At 42.9% G+C, this 18,828-nt stretch overlaps 1 protein-coding gene and 1 long non-coding RNA gene across 12 annotated transcripts in view; one reads left to right on the top strand and one right to left on the bottom strand.

Moving 5' to 3' along the window:
- The window catches only part of MTCL2 (microtubule crosslinking factor 2), a 763,577-nt gene extending 751,902 nt beyond the window's left edge, over positions 1–11,675 (bottom strand). For 6 of the 10 annotated variants that reach the window (XM_069243909.1, XM_069243906.1, XM_069243907.1 and 3 more), the window contains exons 1-2: positions 10,258–11,619; positions 8,834–9,058 (exon numbers count right to left, since the gene is read on the bottom strand). In XM_069243909.1, coding sequence (XP_069100010.1) covers positions 8,834–9,058; positions 10,258–10,956 — 924 coding nt within the window. In that variant the 5' untranslated portion in view covers positions 10,957–11,619. Of the gene's footprint in view, positions 1–8,833; positions 9,059–10,257 lie in introns of all 10 variants that reach the window. The other 4 variants (XM_069243913.1, XM_069243912.1, XM_069243911.1 and 1 more) reach the window with 2 other exon arrangements.
- A 13-nt stretch (positions 11,676–11,688) lies between these two features.
- The window catches only part of LOC138304127 (uncharacterized), a 148,609-nt gene continuing 141,469 nt past the window's right edge, over positions 11,689–18,828 (top strand). For both annotated transcript variants that reach the window (XR_011205503.1, XR_011205502.1), the window contains exon 1: positions 11,689–11,825. This is a non-coding gene — a long non-coding RNA (uncharacterized lncRNA). The remainder of the gene's footprint in view (positions 11,826–18,828) is intronic.

Raw genomic sequence — 18,828 nt, 5'->3', positions numbered from 1 at the left:
TGCATGGGGCTGAGGGACGAGCCTTGTGAAACGCAGCAGATGATGTTCTTGGGTATTGAGGTCAACAGTGGTGGGTGGATTTTCTGGGTTCTACCAATGAGGAAGGAGGCGATCAATTTGAGGGCGTCTCCTTGGACTCTGATGTGATGTAGTATTTTGGTCAGGGTGCGGTGGGATAACAGTGGGGAATGCTGCCAAGTGGGTGAGAAGGATTAAGGCTGCTGTTTTTTCCCCTGGACAAGGAGGGTTCTGATATAGTCAGTGGCAGCGATCAGTGCAGTTTCGGTGCTGTGGTTGGTGTGGAATCTAGATTGGGAGGTGACCAGAATATGTTGGTTCTCCAGGTGTTTTATTAGTTGGCAGTTGATTGTTTTTTCAAGGACTCTGGTGGGGAACGGGAGCACAGAGGGGTGGAACAGTAGTTTTTAGGTCGAGCGCGCTTTTAACCACACCAATCTCACGCCTATCACTTTCATTCGTTCCTGGGCTTGCATTTCAAAAATCACTTGATGCAACTGATAAATGCTTTACGTTTGTCGCGCCTTGACGTTGTTTTTGTCACGCCATGCAGAGAGCCTCTGTCACATGGATGATTGCACGATTGCCGATATACTTCAGCGTGGGCAAACTATTTATTTTTAGTTTGGTCTCTCCCCTTCGTGCTGCATGGCAGCCAGACGCTCACAGCGCAAACAGGCACAACAGCGTGAACTCGATCTGTGGTACTGAAGCGCTTGTCACGTTGTTCACAGTTACCTAACCAGTCATTTCTTGTGGCTCTTCCCTTAAAACACTTGAAAATGGTTAATGCTATGAGTAACACAGAAATCCTCAAAGCGAAAGCAGCTCCCCCAACACAGACAGAGAGCAGATACTACAATATTCATTGCACTTGGGAAACTCGCCTCAATGCTTTGCAGAGCATTACTTTTACAAAACATTTTTGTTCATAACAAACCTGTGGTGGTCCTAGGACAATGAGACCACCTACAAAATGTTCAGCTCAACGTGCTGTTTCTGTCTACACCAGTGGTTCCCAACCTGTGGTCCGGTGACCCTGTGGGTCCATGAAGCCTCCTGAGGGAGTCCACAACTGTTTAGAAAATTAAATAATATTAACAGATTAGGCCCTCAGCTTTTAGTAATTACTCAGTGGGGGGGTCCCTGAATCCCAATAAGGATTCAGTTGGGGTTCCCTGGTTTCAGTAATGATAAAGTAGCGGTCCACAGAAGCCAAAAGGTTGGGAACCGTTGGTCTACATCATCTCTGGGTCCCACACACAAAGAAGATATATTAGTACCAAGTGTGTGACTACAGGAGTTACCACCCTAGAGCCAGACCACAAAGCAAGTAACTGCCCATATACAGATAAAATGAATAGATGCATGCATGTATTTTTCACAAAACATGAAACCCTGCATGTCATGTATTTTGATTTGCAAGGTCACTAGAATGTCACGTGAAAATTTGAAATAACTCTCTCATCTGGTATGGATGTGCTTAGTACAGAGTATCCCAAACTGTGGGCTGAGAGCAGATTTTTGGTGGGTCCTGGAAGTCCAAGAAATGAATAAAGATGCCCTTAAAATCTGTTTTTACCTTCTCACATTTGCTGTGATCAAATCTCAGGCGGTCTTATATCTGTCTAATTTTTTTTAACATGGGGATTGGAATTTATAAATTCCTCTCACTTTGTAGTCAGAGAAAGTAAAGTGAAGTATGTGATGATCTTGCTCGAGTACAATGTGTGTGAAAGGAAAGACTATTGGATGTCATTTTCTAACACAAAACAAAAATGTAAATACCTTTAAGTGAACTGTACACATTCAGTAGTTGGGAAGAAAAGAAAAATGGAAGCACATTTTTTGTTTTAATTCTGATGTGTGATGGAAACAAATATTTTATACAGATCAAAACAAATTAAGACACTTTACTTGGCGATGGACAAAAGATAAATATTCACTGAAACACAATTTCCACACATTATCATTTTGTGTGCATTATAGTTTTATCAGTAAAACTGGATGTCTGTACCGATTTAGTGGCCTTTTGAATGTAAAACGTGCTATCTGAAAATGACAGGGTGCTAGCATTCAATGCTTTAGTTACATTCAAAAATCTCCTGCTAAATATACATTAAAGTTTGGTGGGTCAAAAACTATTTAATTCTAAAAAAATAGTTTGTGGTTCTAAGAAGGTTTAGGGAGCACTGACTTTAATATTGATCCGTGCATAGCTCTTGTGAGAATGCCACTGATTCCTTTTCAGGCAGATGAGTGCATAGAAACAGGTTGGCAAGTTAGTGGATGTAAAGGACATTGTACCTAGATCATCCAGGAAGTATGTTTTAACTGCACCTAGGGTACCAATTCATAAAGGGAAATCCTTTAGCATCATCCTAAAGTATTTGTATTATCAACTTGTTGTGCTAACTAAGATGATGGCTTAGCTCTACAAGGTTTGCTTTCACACCATGGGTGCATGACTTAGCTCGGTCCTTAAGTGCCAGGTTATTGTAGCCACACACAGCCCCACTCAATACATAGCTAATGTGGTTTCCATGTTTTCTAAGATACTCATAGTCCTTTAAAAGGGTTCAGTGATGCAGTGATAATTCAAACCAGATGTTGTGCTTTACAATGTCAGACACGAGTGATGCACTAATAGAAAAACACTTTAAGCTTAAAATTGTCTTATTTCAACAGCCTCATCCTGTTGCTTAGCATATGTAAAATTACCACACAGACTATTCTTAAAACAGCATTAACACATTATGCTAACAGTGAAACTAAGATGAACATTTCTATTATAGTGAAAATATCATATGGCAACGCAACACCCTAAAATCTACTTCTATACTCTATACTATGAGAGAATGGAGTAGTTGTTAGTTTAACCTGCATCTAGAGTTTCACATAAGGAATTAGCACACTGCATACTGGTGAACAGCAAGAAGGTGTAATTATCAGCAGCTTGGCAAGACCGTCCATTTGAAGGGAAAACAAATTACCAACAGGGCTCAGCTCCTACCTGATTTAACTCAATATCAGCTCTACACGTAGGACGGGATGCTGCAGCATTCTGGCAGTCTCTGTCAAGATCTTTTGTCAGTATACTGGGAGATAATCTGCAGCAAAGGACGCCTGTAAGTGGCCACTTGATGAGCATTTTATACTGTTGATCTCTTATCTGATATAGGGAATTTTTAAGGAATTTCTGACATAACCTTTGTACAGCACTGTGCTAGATGCACTGTTATAAACACAATATGGTAAATAAACTTCAACTCAGTCTACATTGCTTGTTATTGCTGCTAGCTGACCTCAAAATACAAATAAGACGCTTGTCCCAGACTGATGTTGCATTAGATGTGTTATTAATGTCGTTGTCTGGATGATTTGACACCTTCACGGGTTTTTGGAAAGATAAGAACAGATGTCAATTATGTCAGAATTGGACAAGGCAGAAAATAGAGTCTTAGCCTGTTCAAAATGGGGTCTAGCCTTAGGATCTTTACGCCATACCCGGCTTGTACATCTGAATAGGATGTAGTTGAACTGGACATATATCTAAGAATTCGATTTTATAGAAAAAAATCCATGCTCTCAGAAAAGGAAGATTTAAAACTCTACAAGACAGTGTCATAAAATTTAGTATACATTTAAAACATAAAAAATACATATAAAACTTCATAACAGGTATAACATAAAACAGCAGGAAATAATGCAGTCAAACTTGCATGAACACTTTTCCTAAAGGTTTGCATGCTGAAGCTTTAAGGAAAGCTATTTAAATCAATATATTGTATAAATTATATCATAAAAGACATTATAAACACATATTATATCCTGATTCCTACTAAGAGATGTGTTTTGGCGATTCAACACAGCAGGCATTATACTATATATGGCAAATTGAACAAATAATGTGGCCTAAAAAAGAAAAGGAAAAATACTTTGCTAAACAACACTCTGCTTTACTACACAGTCTTTGTAGCAGATACAAGGTCCTATTCATGGGTTTTGTTGAACAATAAGTTCCTCTTTTAGTCATCTGAGTATATATCGATGACATCAGGTTCACACATAGAATTTGTGTGGTCATGGAGAAGTACTGTCAATGCGTGTAAGTTGTCACTGGCTCATGAAGTGTATGGACTAGGAAGTGGTTGATTTTCTTAAGCACAGAGCGATGGTGGAAGTTCCTCATTCAGAGGCTCGAATAACAGCAGTGATGCAAGCTAGTCTTCAAGAAGTGAATCAAAAAGGGACACTGGTGATATTGAGCCATCATGACGAGCATCTTGAAGTAGTGATAAATGCATTGCTTGGCATTGTCTCTGGTGAGATTGCAACAGTTGCAGGAGCACTTCCACATCCAGGATAACCACTGGCAGCTTCTCTACATGTAGGTCCAAGATGATCTCAGCTGGACAGTTCATGCACAAGAGGATAGGTTTAATTTACAGAGTTTCTACTTTGTGGAAACTCAACATCCAGTTTTCACTGAGTTCAGAAAGCCAACCATGTCACAAATAGTGTGCAAGGGATTCTCTGCACTTTTGCTCGGCTGGATACATGTACTCCAGTTTGTCAATTTTCTGGTTGAATCAGGAAAAAAATGACAATATCACAGCCAATGAGCAGAAGGATGGTAGTAAATCCTCCAAAATGATTAGAGAGCAAAAAATGATGGTATCAGTGCAAACACAGTTTTAAATTCAGTCACCAAACCAGATCAGATATTTCTTACAAAAAGTGCACAATACCAGCTGTTGTAGTAGATGTGCTGGAGATTGTATAAACAACATCAGCAAAGTAGGGTCAGGCCCCAAGTTTGTCAAAATACATTCCCCTCATATTAATACTATGCCAAGGGACACTTTGATTACAAGGGTCTTCCACACCACTGTATTGTTTTAGAAACCGTAACCACATAAGGTTGGCCAGATTCCAACCGCCAGGAACAGATTTTGGTTAACATCAAGAACCATTATTCAACAGTTCATAGTGAGTGGAGATGGATGAATTTGCAGTAACAGATAGGACACAATTACATACACATTCCATGCAATGAAAATGAATCACAGAGTAGTGACTGAACTAGTGGACTCTTGCAGTCGGAAACACTGATAAAGATAGGTTCACCATTCATTTAAACCCATTCAGTAAAAGGGAGAAATGTCCACAAGTTAAATAGATGTGAATTGTGCATTTGTTCGTATAATGCTAATGATGCCTATTTTTGACAGTTATGAAAATGAAAAGTAGTAATAGGCAGGGAATTGACTGTTAATCAACTGAGTAACAGGTTGCTTTTTCACTAACTTAAAATGTTGTTTCTTTTATTTGTTCAGTGCGCAATGTATATGTGGATTCTTTTTTTAGCCATTGTTTTCAGTGTTAATGTTAAATTGTAGGGCTCAAAATCTCTATCTCATTTAGAAGTTGCCAGGGCATATGACCTGATCGAAGAGTTTGAAAAGCCTACTTTAATTGTATTATATCTCTTAAATGAGCCTGGACATGTTGCAAAAGACCTAAGTCTCCTTTAAGAACATCTAAAGCAGAAGACATATTGTTATTTAGACAATACACTCTTTTGGAAAGTGTGTGCATTCCATTATCGATAATCTTAGAAACTGTTAGCAAATTCTCTTTATTTATTTGCCTAATTTCTTTTTGCTATGTTCTTTTCTGGGTATTTGTTCCATTCATTACGAATTACACATTCCTGTTGCTACAAATCATCTATTTCTATTGGGCGTGGTCCCAGGAGAAAAAAAAAAAAAAACATCGGTGTTTTCTTCAGTTGAGGAAAAATGCTCTTTCACAGCCTAAAGACTAGAATGTACTAATGAACGTTGGCACAGCTTGCCCACATTGTATGTAGTAACGATTACTAGTGTGCAGTTGTTCTATCACGGATAAGGGCGACTAGCTATTGGATCAGGGGTATTGGAAAGGAAACATCACATGCATGTTTCAGAATCATAGGGACATAGGGCTACATTTTCAGGAGGGAACTGGGAAGAATTATAGGTTATATTCTGAATCACAAAATTTAAGTCAGAATTAGATATTTATTTGTGAATACCAATTAGTGAATAAGGTAGAATTAACTTTTCGCATGGAAGTTTTTTTTTCTTTTAATCGTTCATTGTTCTAAATCCCACACAGGTAGTCTGTTCGATAGTTTCATTCTGAAAAATAATTAATTTTGGGATTATACATGCTCTACACATGGCTTCTTCACCCTGAATCTGCCAATACTTGGTTCCCCAAATACTATTTTCATCAATATTTTATTCCAATACTCATATCACTGTATGGCTAAATTCGGATTAAACTAATCTCAATAAATTAATTTATTGGTAGTGATTACATTTTTCTGGAGTTGTAGTGGACGCAGTGAAAAATGAAAAATAAACTGAAGGATGTGATCTGTCCTCACTCTGAAAACAGCGAAATTTCTTTAAGAAATTTCGATGCTTGTTAGTACAGTGCTTCACAATGTTCCCATTGTATATAATTGTGTATTTCTCTAGGATAGCTAGTTATATGTATGAAATAGTGTGCATGTAGATGGAAACAATACATTTCTTTATAATTAAATGCATTCAAATATGGACCTTCATTACTCAAATTACTATATGCCTGCAAATCAGAAATCAGGTGCTTTTACAGGCTCAGTATCCCAGTCGTCTAAGACTGAACCAGGAATAATAATGTCATTTAACACATGCCAATTGCAATGTTTCAGTTGGCCAAGTAATCTTTTCCCCAAACTATGCCCTTGGGCACAGGATAAGTCACATTGTTTGCAGCGAAGCAATCTTGTAGAGCTCTGTGAGATGAGAAGAGGTTGAGGTACTTGAACCACAGATTGTGGAACTGTTTTCAGCAACGTAATGTCCATTCAGGAGCAATAGAATGATGGTCATCACTGTCAGACATGATGAAAAGAAACTCTCCCACTGTGATCCAAACATAGGACCACCACTGTATTAATTACCTGGCATAGAACCAATGATAATCAAGAAGAAATCAATAGCAAAGTGCAGTATTGCCCAAATTGTGGGTGACGAGCCAATATTTGGTGTGTCTCAAGAGTCAAAGCAATAAATAAAGATGCCTTTAAATTGTGTATTTATCTCATCACATTTTCTGCACTTCAAAGACAAAGGTCAAATGTTAGGCTATGTCTTCTTCTACTTATGTATTTAAAATGGGAACTTGCTTTTAGGAACTTCTTTCACTTTGCAGTCACAGAAAGAAAAGTAATGTGAACTATACAACAATCCTGCTGAGGTACATCAAGTGTGAAAAGAAAGTCAGTAGGATGTCATTTTTCACAACAAAACAAAGACCTATAAATTAACTGTACATTGTTGATTCAAGACAAAGTAGTCTCACCATCCCCTTCCTAGACTTTAAAAACAACAAAGCATCTTGAGGCATACCTGGGCTTGGTTACTCCACTTTTAGCCAAACTATGATATGCAAAGGTTAGGTATGGAATTCGCTCCCTAGATGGGTTTTGTAGTAAAGGGTCTATAGAAGAGCCAACTAGCGCTAAATGGCAAGTTTGCGGAAACTTAGTTGACATTGTGAAACATGTGCTGCGTTTGTCGCACTGCCTATTGCAATTCATGCATAAAAATGGCTTGTCCCAATTAGTCGACAAACTGGAATGCCACATTATGGAATTGTTTTAACAACCCTGACATAGGACACTACAAGAACTATTGTGTACAGTATGTCTAGATTCATCACATCTATGCGGATCCTTAGGAGGAAATTTTGTAACAGCATGAGTAATCACGTTTTATTTCCACCATGTCCTTATTAGATAATATGGATTTTGAAGCGTTTTATTTAAATGTAACTGCGAGATCAGATTCTTGAGAAATTACTATTTGTTTAAAATTGGCTTCCAAGTCGCATTTTAGCAGGGAACTTTGTAATAGCAATAATACTTGAATTTTGCTGTTTTTGGTGCATTAGGTTTGAATGATTTTGTGTAACATGTTTTAAATTGTAATGCCCTAATGTGTTTTATGTGATTGTTTAAAAAGGTTGAACCCAAAAAACATATCTTTTGACTGATTGATATTCATCTTGATAGATCATTATGTGTAGATTTATAATAGATCTCTCTCAGGACTACACATTAAAATAATATACTTATTAATATATTAGTCTAGTCTAACCTTGTAGATCACTACCCAAAAATATTCACCTATATGCTTTATGAAATACAATAACATGCGTTGCCAATAGAACACTTTCCCTCCTGTCAATGAGAATCCAAGAAGAATATGGTGGCCTTATTCAGAAATGGCTACACAATTATATATATTGTAGAGAAGCACTTTACCAAAGCATGCAAGATAATTCGTTCCTTGCATTTTTTTACTTATCCATCACAAAAATACACTAAGTTAGTTTAGCAAGACGCATGTCAAAACCCCTGGCAGGCCATAAGAAATAGGTGTCATCCCCTTAGCATTATAACAATATGCTTTTTGATGACAGACCCAATAAACCCACCATTTTTCTTGAAGCATTCATTCAGAAAGATTTAATATGAATCCAAAATTGAGTCCTGGGTACAGACTTTCCATCTAATGCCCATTATTACCATTATTGTGTGGCCTCACTTCCCTATTCAGATGATACAAACTGGTACTAGATGGAGCGTACATATCCAGGAAGTGCAGAGGTAAGTAGAAAAAATATATACCTAGATTTGTTATATTTTTTGCCATTCCACTGTATGCTTTGAAACCAGACATGACCAAATTGGATAAATGGATCATTTTCTAGTTACCTTGACATCCTGCTCAAGACTGTGGATGAGTTCTCCATCCACATGACCGGTCTGTGCCACTCTCAAGCTCCTTCTCTCAGCCTTCCTCAGGCGGTACTGCAGGATACGGCAGGTCTTGTTCGCATGATCAAGCTGCATCTGCAGCTCCTGCAACTGATAAACATCCTCCTCTGTGTAGGCATCCCTCATCTCCAGCATTTCTGAGCGCAACTCCTCGATTTCATCCTGTGGAATAATTAAGGGACACCACCCATGAGGTATACTATGTTAAATAAACGTCAGATGGATAGTAGAATAAGTACACACAAACAAAGCCAACAACCCCCCTAATTTACCACTCTGGCCTGCAGATTTTTCTGGTAGTGAAAATCAAGAAGGGATAAAGAAACAAAAAAAAAAAAAAAACATAGCAATAAACCTCTGGTAAATAAATCTAAGTTTATTTAATATCAAGTATGAGTAGCTCATACATATTCTTTTTCTTTGCATTTCGGCACTAAGGAAAATCAAAGCTGCAGCACTAGAATGCACACAAAAATATTGGCAAAACCAACAGATCCGGCTACTAACTAAGTGCCTGGCTGCATCTACCAAGTCGCTCATCAATCAATCTGTACACTCAATTGTTCACCACCAGGTACTCAGTCACTTATCTCTACAGTCGTACATCTTTCTTCTACCCCGTTGACTCATTGTGATGTTATTATTATATATTATATGAGGTGTATTTGTAAAAAGCACTACCCCATCCTTAAGGAAATCCTATCACTTATTACTGCATTCACTCTTCCAAAATACCACTAACTCACCAATCAATGAAGGAAAACTTTTAGTTATCATCAAGGCCTGCTAGCTTTGCTGGGCGACTGCAAGGCTTGGGCTGTGTGAGTGCTTCCAGTAGTGTGTGATTACTAATTTGAGAGGAGTGACAGTAAAGTATATGAAAAACTGATGGATGAAAAGCTTGAATTAACCTCAGCCACTGGTAATTACTCTGGGCTACATCCCTGTCCATCATTATTTTGCGCACCATGCCACCTTAGCTAGGACCCAACCATATGCAAATCATTCTTGACTCTGGGTCAATGGGAACAGTCCAGCCTGCACTGCTGGGCCAGATTCTTCCTGACCAGAACACTTGCAATATCCTTGTAATGTATGGGAGGATTTTATTCCTTATAATACATGGGTACAGCACCACCCTTCCCACAAACCTGTAATTTCTTACTGGGTTGCTCTTTCATATGAATGTTCGCAGACAGAAAGAATATGTAGCGCAAAATAATTAAACGCACCAAAGATCAGCTCAGTATTAGTTGCAAAAAGATATTAGAATCAGTTTAGTACAAGTCAGTCTTCAATAAATCAGATACATTCTTGCAACACCCTGCAGAGGCCGCTGTCTGACAGAGGCAGTAGCTCACCTTGAGATAGTCGTTCTCGGAGCGTAGTTCGTCCAATTCCCGCAGGAGACCGTCTTGCGTGCTGTTCATGAGCTCATCTGTGAGGTCAGAGAATGTCAGTGAAGTGTTGAGTTCCACACGGCTATCCAAAGAGTATTCGTCTAGTGGTGATATGTCCTCATCAGTGGCGTCTGGCAGTTCCAGCACATTGAAGCCGCGTTTATCTTCCTCAGGGCAATGATAAAGTCCTCTCTTACCCTCCTGCCCTAGACTCTCTTCGTCCTTCCAACGGGGCTTTGAGTCCTGCCTACAGGTCCCCTCTCCGCTGAACTTGTTCTTCCCATGCTCATTGATTGGCCCCTCCTCAGAATTTACATCCGACAGCATACAAGGCCCCTTCGCGGGCACAGGCCTACTATCTACTACTCTTGCCTCGTCCTCCTGACCAGCTAGGCCACTTCGATCCGGCTCATTCCTGCTCTTATCGGGGTGGTTCTTGGTCGCCTGCCTTGTCCGCCTGCCTACCAGTCCTATCTGCGAAGAGAGAGAAACAGGTGAGCCAGGAGTGTTGCTGTCACTGCTCCTCAATTTGGCAAGGGTCCAACCGGGCATATCCCTGGGACGCGCTGGCGAAGGCGGGCGTGGCAACTTCTTCCTCTCCTTGGGCCGCAGCGGGAAGGGGGAAGCCAGGGGGTAGTGGTTGTCTGCCTCGGCTTCCATCCTGACACCAGTGTACCGGGCCCTGAAGTCGTGCAGTGCAGCGGTCTCTACATCAAAGACTTGGTGCTCTGTCTGTATGCACGCATCCTTTCACCCGTCGGCGACCTGAGCAGAAAGCTAGAGTCTCAACAGTCAACTGAGGAGGAGCCTGAGTAAGGCAGGGACACAATAATCTAGGACTATGGAGCGCGGGTACCTCGCGTAACCACGCCTTATCGGAAGCAGCGGTAGAAACTGTACTTTCTAGAAAACAGCGGGATCTGCCCACACCCGTACCTCCGTGTTCTTCTCCACCTGAGGCTAGAAGACCTGGAAGTCAGTCACAGGACTCCATGTGAATATTCGAAGACCTTTAGTTGTACAGCTCGGGTTATTGCCATCTCTGAATCGTCTCCATCCTACAGTCCTTGTGCTGACTCCGCCTTCCCAGCCCTTTCTTCCCGTGTTTCTGCTTTCTCCTCCTTCCCTCCTTATTGGCTGTGATGCTGCAGATCCTCAACGAAGGAAGTGAAGCTGGACCCACGTAAACGTCAGACAAAGAACTATACAATTGAATACACAAAGACCTTTAGCTGTACAGCTGGAGTTATTGCGATCTCTGAATCATCTCCATCCTGCGGTCACTGTGCTGACTCCGCCTCTCCAGCCCTTTCGCTGCTGCTGTGCCCGCCTTCTCGGCTTAAGCCTTCCACGGAGGAAGTGAAGCTCACCCCACATAAACAATGTGGAAGGCTTGCAAAACCAGAACTGGAGCCAACTCCAGCTCGACTTAAATGTGGCAAGTAGCGTGTGATGTCTCTTCGCCTACATGGTGTCTTAGCGCAGTAACGGCTTGCATCTGAGCGCCAGCCACACAAATGAGTTACAAGGTAATCGGGACACAAATTTTAACAAAAAGTGTGTGGGGGGGTGTAGTTTGGGGGGACTAAAATATGTAAGTCACAACAAAACGCGTAACATCACGAACCCGTGACCTCAGAGGAACTGACATTAGATCCTAAGACCTCGCAGATATGTTTAGCAGGTCTATCAAGTATATTTGAACACTTTACAAGATGCAACAAATGAAAGCTAATCAGTACTTAAACCTGTTACTAGTGTCTAACTAACCTGAGGCAGACACGCCACTAAGTGCTACAAGCTAGGCTTACATATTGCCTGGGTTGTTACCCGCATTTAGTAGCAGATATCGATCATGTTTTTATTGTTGGCATTATTATATCCAAACCACCTGATGGACGGCTCATTTTGAAATCAGTACCACCAGAATGCCCTCACATTAAGAGGTATATGGCAAAAAATTGGTCCCCAAGGAGGAAGTGTAGCCCTTAACTTCCACTGCAATGATTCTAGAAATCTTTTGTTTCAATAAGAGCATTATGTAGTTGTAGGAAAATGGCTCCCTGTTGCAGGTACCCCCCACTTTTTGCCTGATATTGATGCTGACTTGACTGAGAAGTGTGCTGGGACCCTGCTAACCAGGCCCCATCATCAGTGTTCTTTCACTTAAAATGTACTGTTGTTCCACAATTGGCACACCTCTGGCACACAGATAAGTCACTTGTAAAAGGTACCAGTGGTACCAAGGGCCCTGTGACCAGGGAAGGTCCCTAAGGGCTGCAGCATATGTTGTACCACCCTAAGGGACCCCTCACCTAACACATTCACACTGCCATTGTAGATTGTGTGTGTTGGTGGGGAGAAAAAGGCAGTCGACATGGCACCCCCTTCAGGATGCCATGCCCACAAAATACTGCCTGTGGCATAGGTAAGTCACCCCTCTAGCAGGCCTTACAGCCCTAAGGCTGGGGGCACTATACCAAAGGTGAGGGCATAGCTGCATGAGCAATATGCCCCTACAGTATTCTTAGACATTGTAAGTACAGTGTGGCCATATTAAGTATATGGTCTGGGAGTTTGTCAAAAACAAATTCCACAGCTCCATAATGGTTATACTGAATACTGGGAAGTTTGGTATCAAACTTTTCAGAATAATAAACCCACACTAATGCCAGTGTTGGATTTATTAAAAAATGCACACAGAGGGCATCTTAGAGATGCTGCCTGTATGTTACCCAATCCTTCAGTGCAGGACTGACTGGTCTGTGCCAGCCTGCAGCTGAGAGACGAGTTTCTGACTCCCTGGGGTGAGGGCCTTTGTGCCCTCTGAGGCCAGAAACAAAGCCTGCTCTGGGGGGAGGTGCTTCACACCTCCCCCCTGCAGGAATTGTAACACCTAGCAGTGAGCCTCAAAGGCTCAGGCTTCGTGTTACAATGCCCCAGGGCACTCCAGCTAGTGGAGATGCCCTCCACTTGGACACAGCCCCCACTTTTGGTGGCAAGTCCAGGGGAGATAATGAGAAAAACAAGGAGGAGTCACCCACCAGTCAGGACAGCCCCTAAAGTGTGTCCTGAGCTGAGGTGACCCCTGCCTTTAGAAATCCTCCATCTTGATTTTGGCGGATTCCCCCAATAGGAATAGGGATGTGCCCCCCTCCCCACAGGGAGGAGGCACACAGAGAGTGTAGTCACCCTCCAGGACAGTAGCCATTGGCTACTGCCCTCCAAGACCTAAACACACCCCTAAATCTAGTATTTAGGGGCACCCAGGAAATCAGATTCCTGCAACCTGAAGAAACAAGAAGGACTGCTGACCTACAAGATTGCAGAGAAGGACGACGACGACAACTGCTTTGGCCCCAGCCCTACCGGCCTGTCTCCAAGTTCAAAAACCTGCTCCAGCGATGCATCCGACAGGGACCAGCGTCCTCTGAAGCCTCAGAGGACTGCCCTGGACTGAAGGACCAAGAAACTGCTGTGAACAGCGGCCCTGTTCAAAACCAGCTACATCTTTGCAACAAAGAAGCAACTTTCAAAGACTGCACGTTTCCCGCCAGAAGCGTGAGACTTCACACTCTGCACCCGATGGCCCCAGCTCTAGATCCAGAGAACAAACACCTCATGGAGGACTCCCCGGCGACTGCGAGCCTGTGAGTAACCAGAGACGACCCCCCTGATCCCTCACAGCGACGCTTGAATAGAGAATCCAGAGGCTTCCCCTGACCGCGACTGCCTGTAACAAGGGACCCGACGCCTGGAACCAACACTGCACCCGCAGCCCCCAGGACCTGAAGGAACCGAACTTTGGCGCAAGAGTGACCCCCAGGTGACCCTCTGCCTAGCCCAGGTGGTGGCTGTCCAGAGAAGCCCCCCCCATGCCTGCCTGCACCGCTAGAGTGACCCCCGGGTCCCTCCATTGTTTCCTACCTGAAACCCAACGCCTGCTTTGCACACTGCACCCGGCCACCCCTGTGCCGCTGAGGGTGTGTTTTGTGTGCCTTCTTGTGTCCCCCCCCCCAGTGCTCTACAAAACCCCCCTGGTCTGCACCGAGGACGCAGGTACTTACCTGCTGGCAGACTGGAACCAGAGCACCACTGTTCTCCATAGGCGCCTATGTGTTTTGGGCACCTCTTTGACCTCTGCACCTGACGGGCCCTGAGCTGCTGGTGTAGTAACTGTGGGGTTGCCTTGAACCCCTAATGGTGGGCTGCCTATGCCCCATAACTGAGACTTGTAAGTGTTTTACTTACCTCCTAATCTAACCTTTACTTACCCCCCTGCCCCCCCAGGAACTGCAGATTTTTGCAGTGTCAACTTTGAAAATAGCTTATTGCCATTTTTACAAAGACTGTACATGATATTGTTTTCATTCAAAGTTCCTAAAGTATCTAAGTGAAGTACATTACATTTAAAGTGTTTGATGTAAATCTTGAACCTGTGGTTCTTAAAATAAACTAAGAAAATATATTTTTCAATATAAAAACCTATTGGCCTGGAGTAAGTCTTTGAGTGTGTGATCCGTATTTATTGCGTGTGTGTGTACAACAAATGCTTAACACTACCCTCTGATAAGCCTACTGCTCAACCACACTATCACAAAATAGAGCATTAGAATTAGCTATTTCTCTAAATTTTTAAAAGTCCTGTTAGGACCTTGGGTAAGTCCCTGTTAGCACTTATTTTAGAGTTTAAAACTTTGTAAAAGTTTGGATTTAAGTTCTAGAAATAGTTTTAGATTCTTAAAAAGTATCCCAACTTTTAGAAAAGTAATGTCTAGCACAGAAGAGATGGTGGTGGAATTCAACCTAACCCCTTACCTGCAACTAAAGATGCCAGAGTTAAGGACTCTCTGTAAATTCAAAAAGATAAAAACTGGGTCCAACCCTACCAAAGTACAGCTCCAGGAGCTTTTGGCAGAGTTCAAAAGGGACCACCCCTCTGAGGATAATCCTTCAGATGAGGAAATTAGTGAACAGGAGGATGACTTCCCACCTCCTGTCCTAAATAGGGAGAACAGGGTCCCTCAAACACTGACTCCTCAAATCCTGGTCAGAGAGACTGTTTTTTCCATAAGGGAGTCCAGTACCTCTGAAAACATTGAGGGCAGCCTCAATGAAGATGACCTCCTGTTAGCCATGATGGCCAAATAATTGGCTTTGGAGAAACAGCTTCTAGCCATAGAAAGGGAAAGAAAAGAGACGGGTTTAACTCCCATCAATGGTGGCAGCAACTTAAATAGGGTCAGAGAGAATACTGACATCCTAAAAATCCCCAAAGGGATTGTAACAAAACATGAAGATGGTGATGACATCACCAAATGTTTCACAGCTTTTGAGAGGGCTTGTGCAACCAGAAAAGTAAACAGATCTCACTGGGGAGCTCTCCTTTGGGAAATGTTCACTGGAAAGTGTAGGGATAGACTCCTCACACTCTCTGGTAAAGATGCAGAATCCTATGACCTCATGAAGGCTACCCTGATTGAGGGCTTTGGATTCTCCACTGAGGAGTACAGGATTAGGTTCGGGGGGCTCGAAAAAAATCCTCGCGCCAGACCTGGGTTGATTTTGAAGACTACTCAGTGAAAACACAAGATGGTTGGATAACTGGAAATGAAGTGCATGACTATGTTGGGCTTTATAATTTGTTTATGAAAGAACACATTTTAAGTAACTGCCTCAATGAAAAGTTGCATCAGTATCTGGTAGAACAAGGTCCAATTTCTCCCCAAGAATTAGGAAAGAAGGCAGACCACTGGCTCAAGACTAGGGTAAATAAAACTTCCACTAGGGGGTGACCAAAAGAAAGGGGTTACCAAGCCTCCACAGGAGAAAGTGTGTGACACTAGAAATAAATAAAAAGAGTCCTCTGTAGGCCCCCAAAAACCAGACCAGGTGGGTGGGCCCCAAGACACAACCCAAAACAAAGGTGGGTGCCAGGGTAAGAACTGGGATGCCACTAAGGCATGGTGCCAAAACTGTAGACAGACAGGGCACCACACCAAGGACACTTCTTGTCTCAAAAACAAACCCCCTAGCAAAATCCCAGGGGTGACCAGTGTAGCCATTGGGGATGACTCCTCAGATGAGGAGGTCTTCATAGCCTTCAACTGGAAAAAGGGCCCAACAGGTGAGTTGGAGATTCCAGAGGGAAGTAGACACTTCCACCACCTACTGATGAATGGAATCCCAGCCACTGCCCTGAGAGACACTTGTGCCAGTCACACTATTGTGTATGACAGGCTGGTGTTCTCAAACCAGTACATCCCAGGTGAGACTGCCAGAGTAAGAGTTAGCCCAGACAGGGTCACTGATAGGCCTGTGGCTTTTGTGCCCATAGAAGTGGGTGGGACTTTTAGCTGGAGAAGGGTGGTAGTCAGTACAGACCTCGCCCTGATTGTCTCCTTGGAAATGACTACCCAGAAGTTAGTCAGAGCCCAAGAGAGGAACTGGTCCAGTGCCAGTCCTCTCCCAAGGATTCTGGAGGTGCTTCCCCAGCAGTAACTGCAAGTAGGACCCAGAAGAAAAAGAAAAGAAAACAGTAGGAAGGGTGGTCAACCTTTAGCCAAGGTTCTAGCAAGCCAAAGAGATTCTGCTCCAGTAGGGGAGAGCTCCAAAACTGGCGTGGGAAGGTCCAACCAGACCCACAAGAAGTCCTGGCTAGTCAGGCAACTGTTAAACCTGAGTGGGTGGCTCCTCAGTTAACAGAAGAAAGAGTGGAAGACGGGTGTTTAGTACAATATGTACTAACCCCCACTCTAACACAGCAGACAGGCACCCTGAATCCAAGTAAGCCTGTACCTTAGCCCCTTCCCTTGTAGGTGAAGAGCTAAAGGTGTGGTTCTGGGCACTGACAGCTGTCAGTGGCCTCTGCTGGATGTCAGCCTTTATGGCTGCAATATCCTTGGCATGGTGGTCTGACCCCCTGCCAAATAGCTCTGAAGGATCCTGGCTTGTTTTGGAAGGTGGTAAATAGAGGCGCCTTTGGAACAGAAACATCTGAGGGCCTTGGCTGTAACATCGCCCCGGAGGCCTGGGTAATTCACTTTTGTAGAACTTTTGAGGGTACTCCCCTAAGAAATAACCGGGATAACGAGTATGATATGGCTCCTAACCTAGCAATTAGTTTTTCGATCCAGGAAGTTATTGATGCGATACAGAGTAGCGCTAGTATTAAAGCTCCGGGCCCGGATTCGATCCCTATGGATTTGTATAAATCTAACCCCCAGTTATGGGCATCTATTCTCTTAAATGTTCTCAATGCTGCAGTTACTGTGGGCATGCCTGCCTCTTGGAGACTGGCCTGTATTGTCCCAGTGTTTAAAAAGGGCGATCAAAAGGATCCTAAGTCTTATCACCCTATTTCTCTCCTGGACTCTTCTGCGAAGATTCTGGGACGGATTATTTTAAGGCGCCTGGAGGCCTGGATGATAGGAAATGATATTTTAAGCCGGAACCAGTATGGTTTTAGGGAATGCCTCGGTACGCAAGAACAATGTCTTAACCTATTGATGATGATCGGTAAATACATGCATGCCAGGAAAAGGTACCCTCTGTCTTGCTTTTATGGACCTTACTTGTGCCTTTGATAAGGTGAACCGGTCTATATTGTGGGAGAGGTTAAATCAGCTAGGGGTGGATCCTAATATTGTAGAGCTGCTCCGGTATCTCCATTCTGGAACAGCTGCAAATGTGAGGGTGGGGTCTAATGGGGAATTCTCAGAGGCCTTTAAGCTTTCAAGGGGTGTGCGCCAAGGGTGTGTTCTGGCTCCTACTTTGTTCCTTCTATATACAAATGGATTGTCTGATTTTTTGATGGAACATTGTAAGGATGTCCCAAAGGTGAATGGTATTGATATCCCTGTGCTGAAGTACGCGGATGACGCAGTCCTCATGGCCCGCACTATGAATGGTCTCCGGGAAATAGTTAGAGCTTATGCCTCCTTTATGTCAGCTTTGGGTTTAGAGATCAATTTTAGAGGCTTTCTAGTGGTAGCTGTGGATGAGCAGCCAAGACTTCTCTAGTAGACATGCAAAGATCATGCAATACCACTGTAGTCACACAGCACTTACACACATGAAATAAACACGTGTTACGAAAATAAAGGTTCCTTATTACAGTAACACAAACACTAAAACACTAGATAGGCAATACTCCAATAGGATGTAAGTAACACACTATTATATGTACAGTAGCAGTCAGAAGTTGGCATTAATAGCAATAGAAAACAGTGAAAAGCAATAGGCAATACTGAAGGCCTAGTGGGGACCAGACCATATACTAAAAAAGTGGAATGCGAAAGTCGAGTCCCCACCCAAGGAAGTGGAATCGGTAGAGGGGAGCTGGAGGAACTAGGAAACCCCAAAGGTAAGTACCAGAGTGCCCCCCAGCAGGAGAAAAGAGGTAAGTTACTGGTTTTTCCCCAACCCACCTAAAGGACTTCTGAGAAGGATATTGCAAAACGCAGACAAGATTAGAAGAAACCAGAGGTGGATCCTGGAAGAGGAAGACCTGGAAAAGAAGGGGACCAAGTC

The sequence above is a fragment of the Pleurodeles waltl genome, chromosome 7 (assembly GCF_031143425.1).
Source record: "Pleurodeles waltl isolate 20211129_DDA chromosome 7, aPleWal1.hap1.20221129, whole genome shotgun sequence".
NCBI lineage: Eukaryota > Metazoa > Chordata > Amphibia > Caudata > Salamandridae > Pleurodeles > Pleurodeles waltl.
This window is presented reverse-complemented; position numbering and strand designations above follow the sequence as displayed.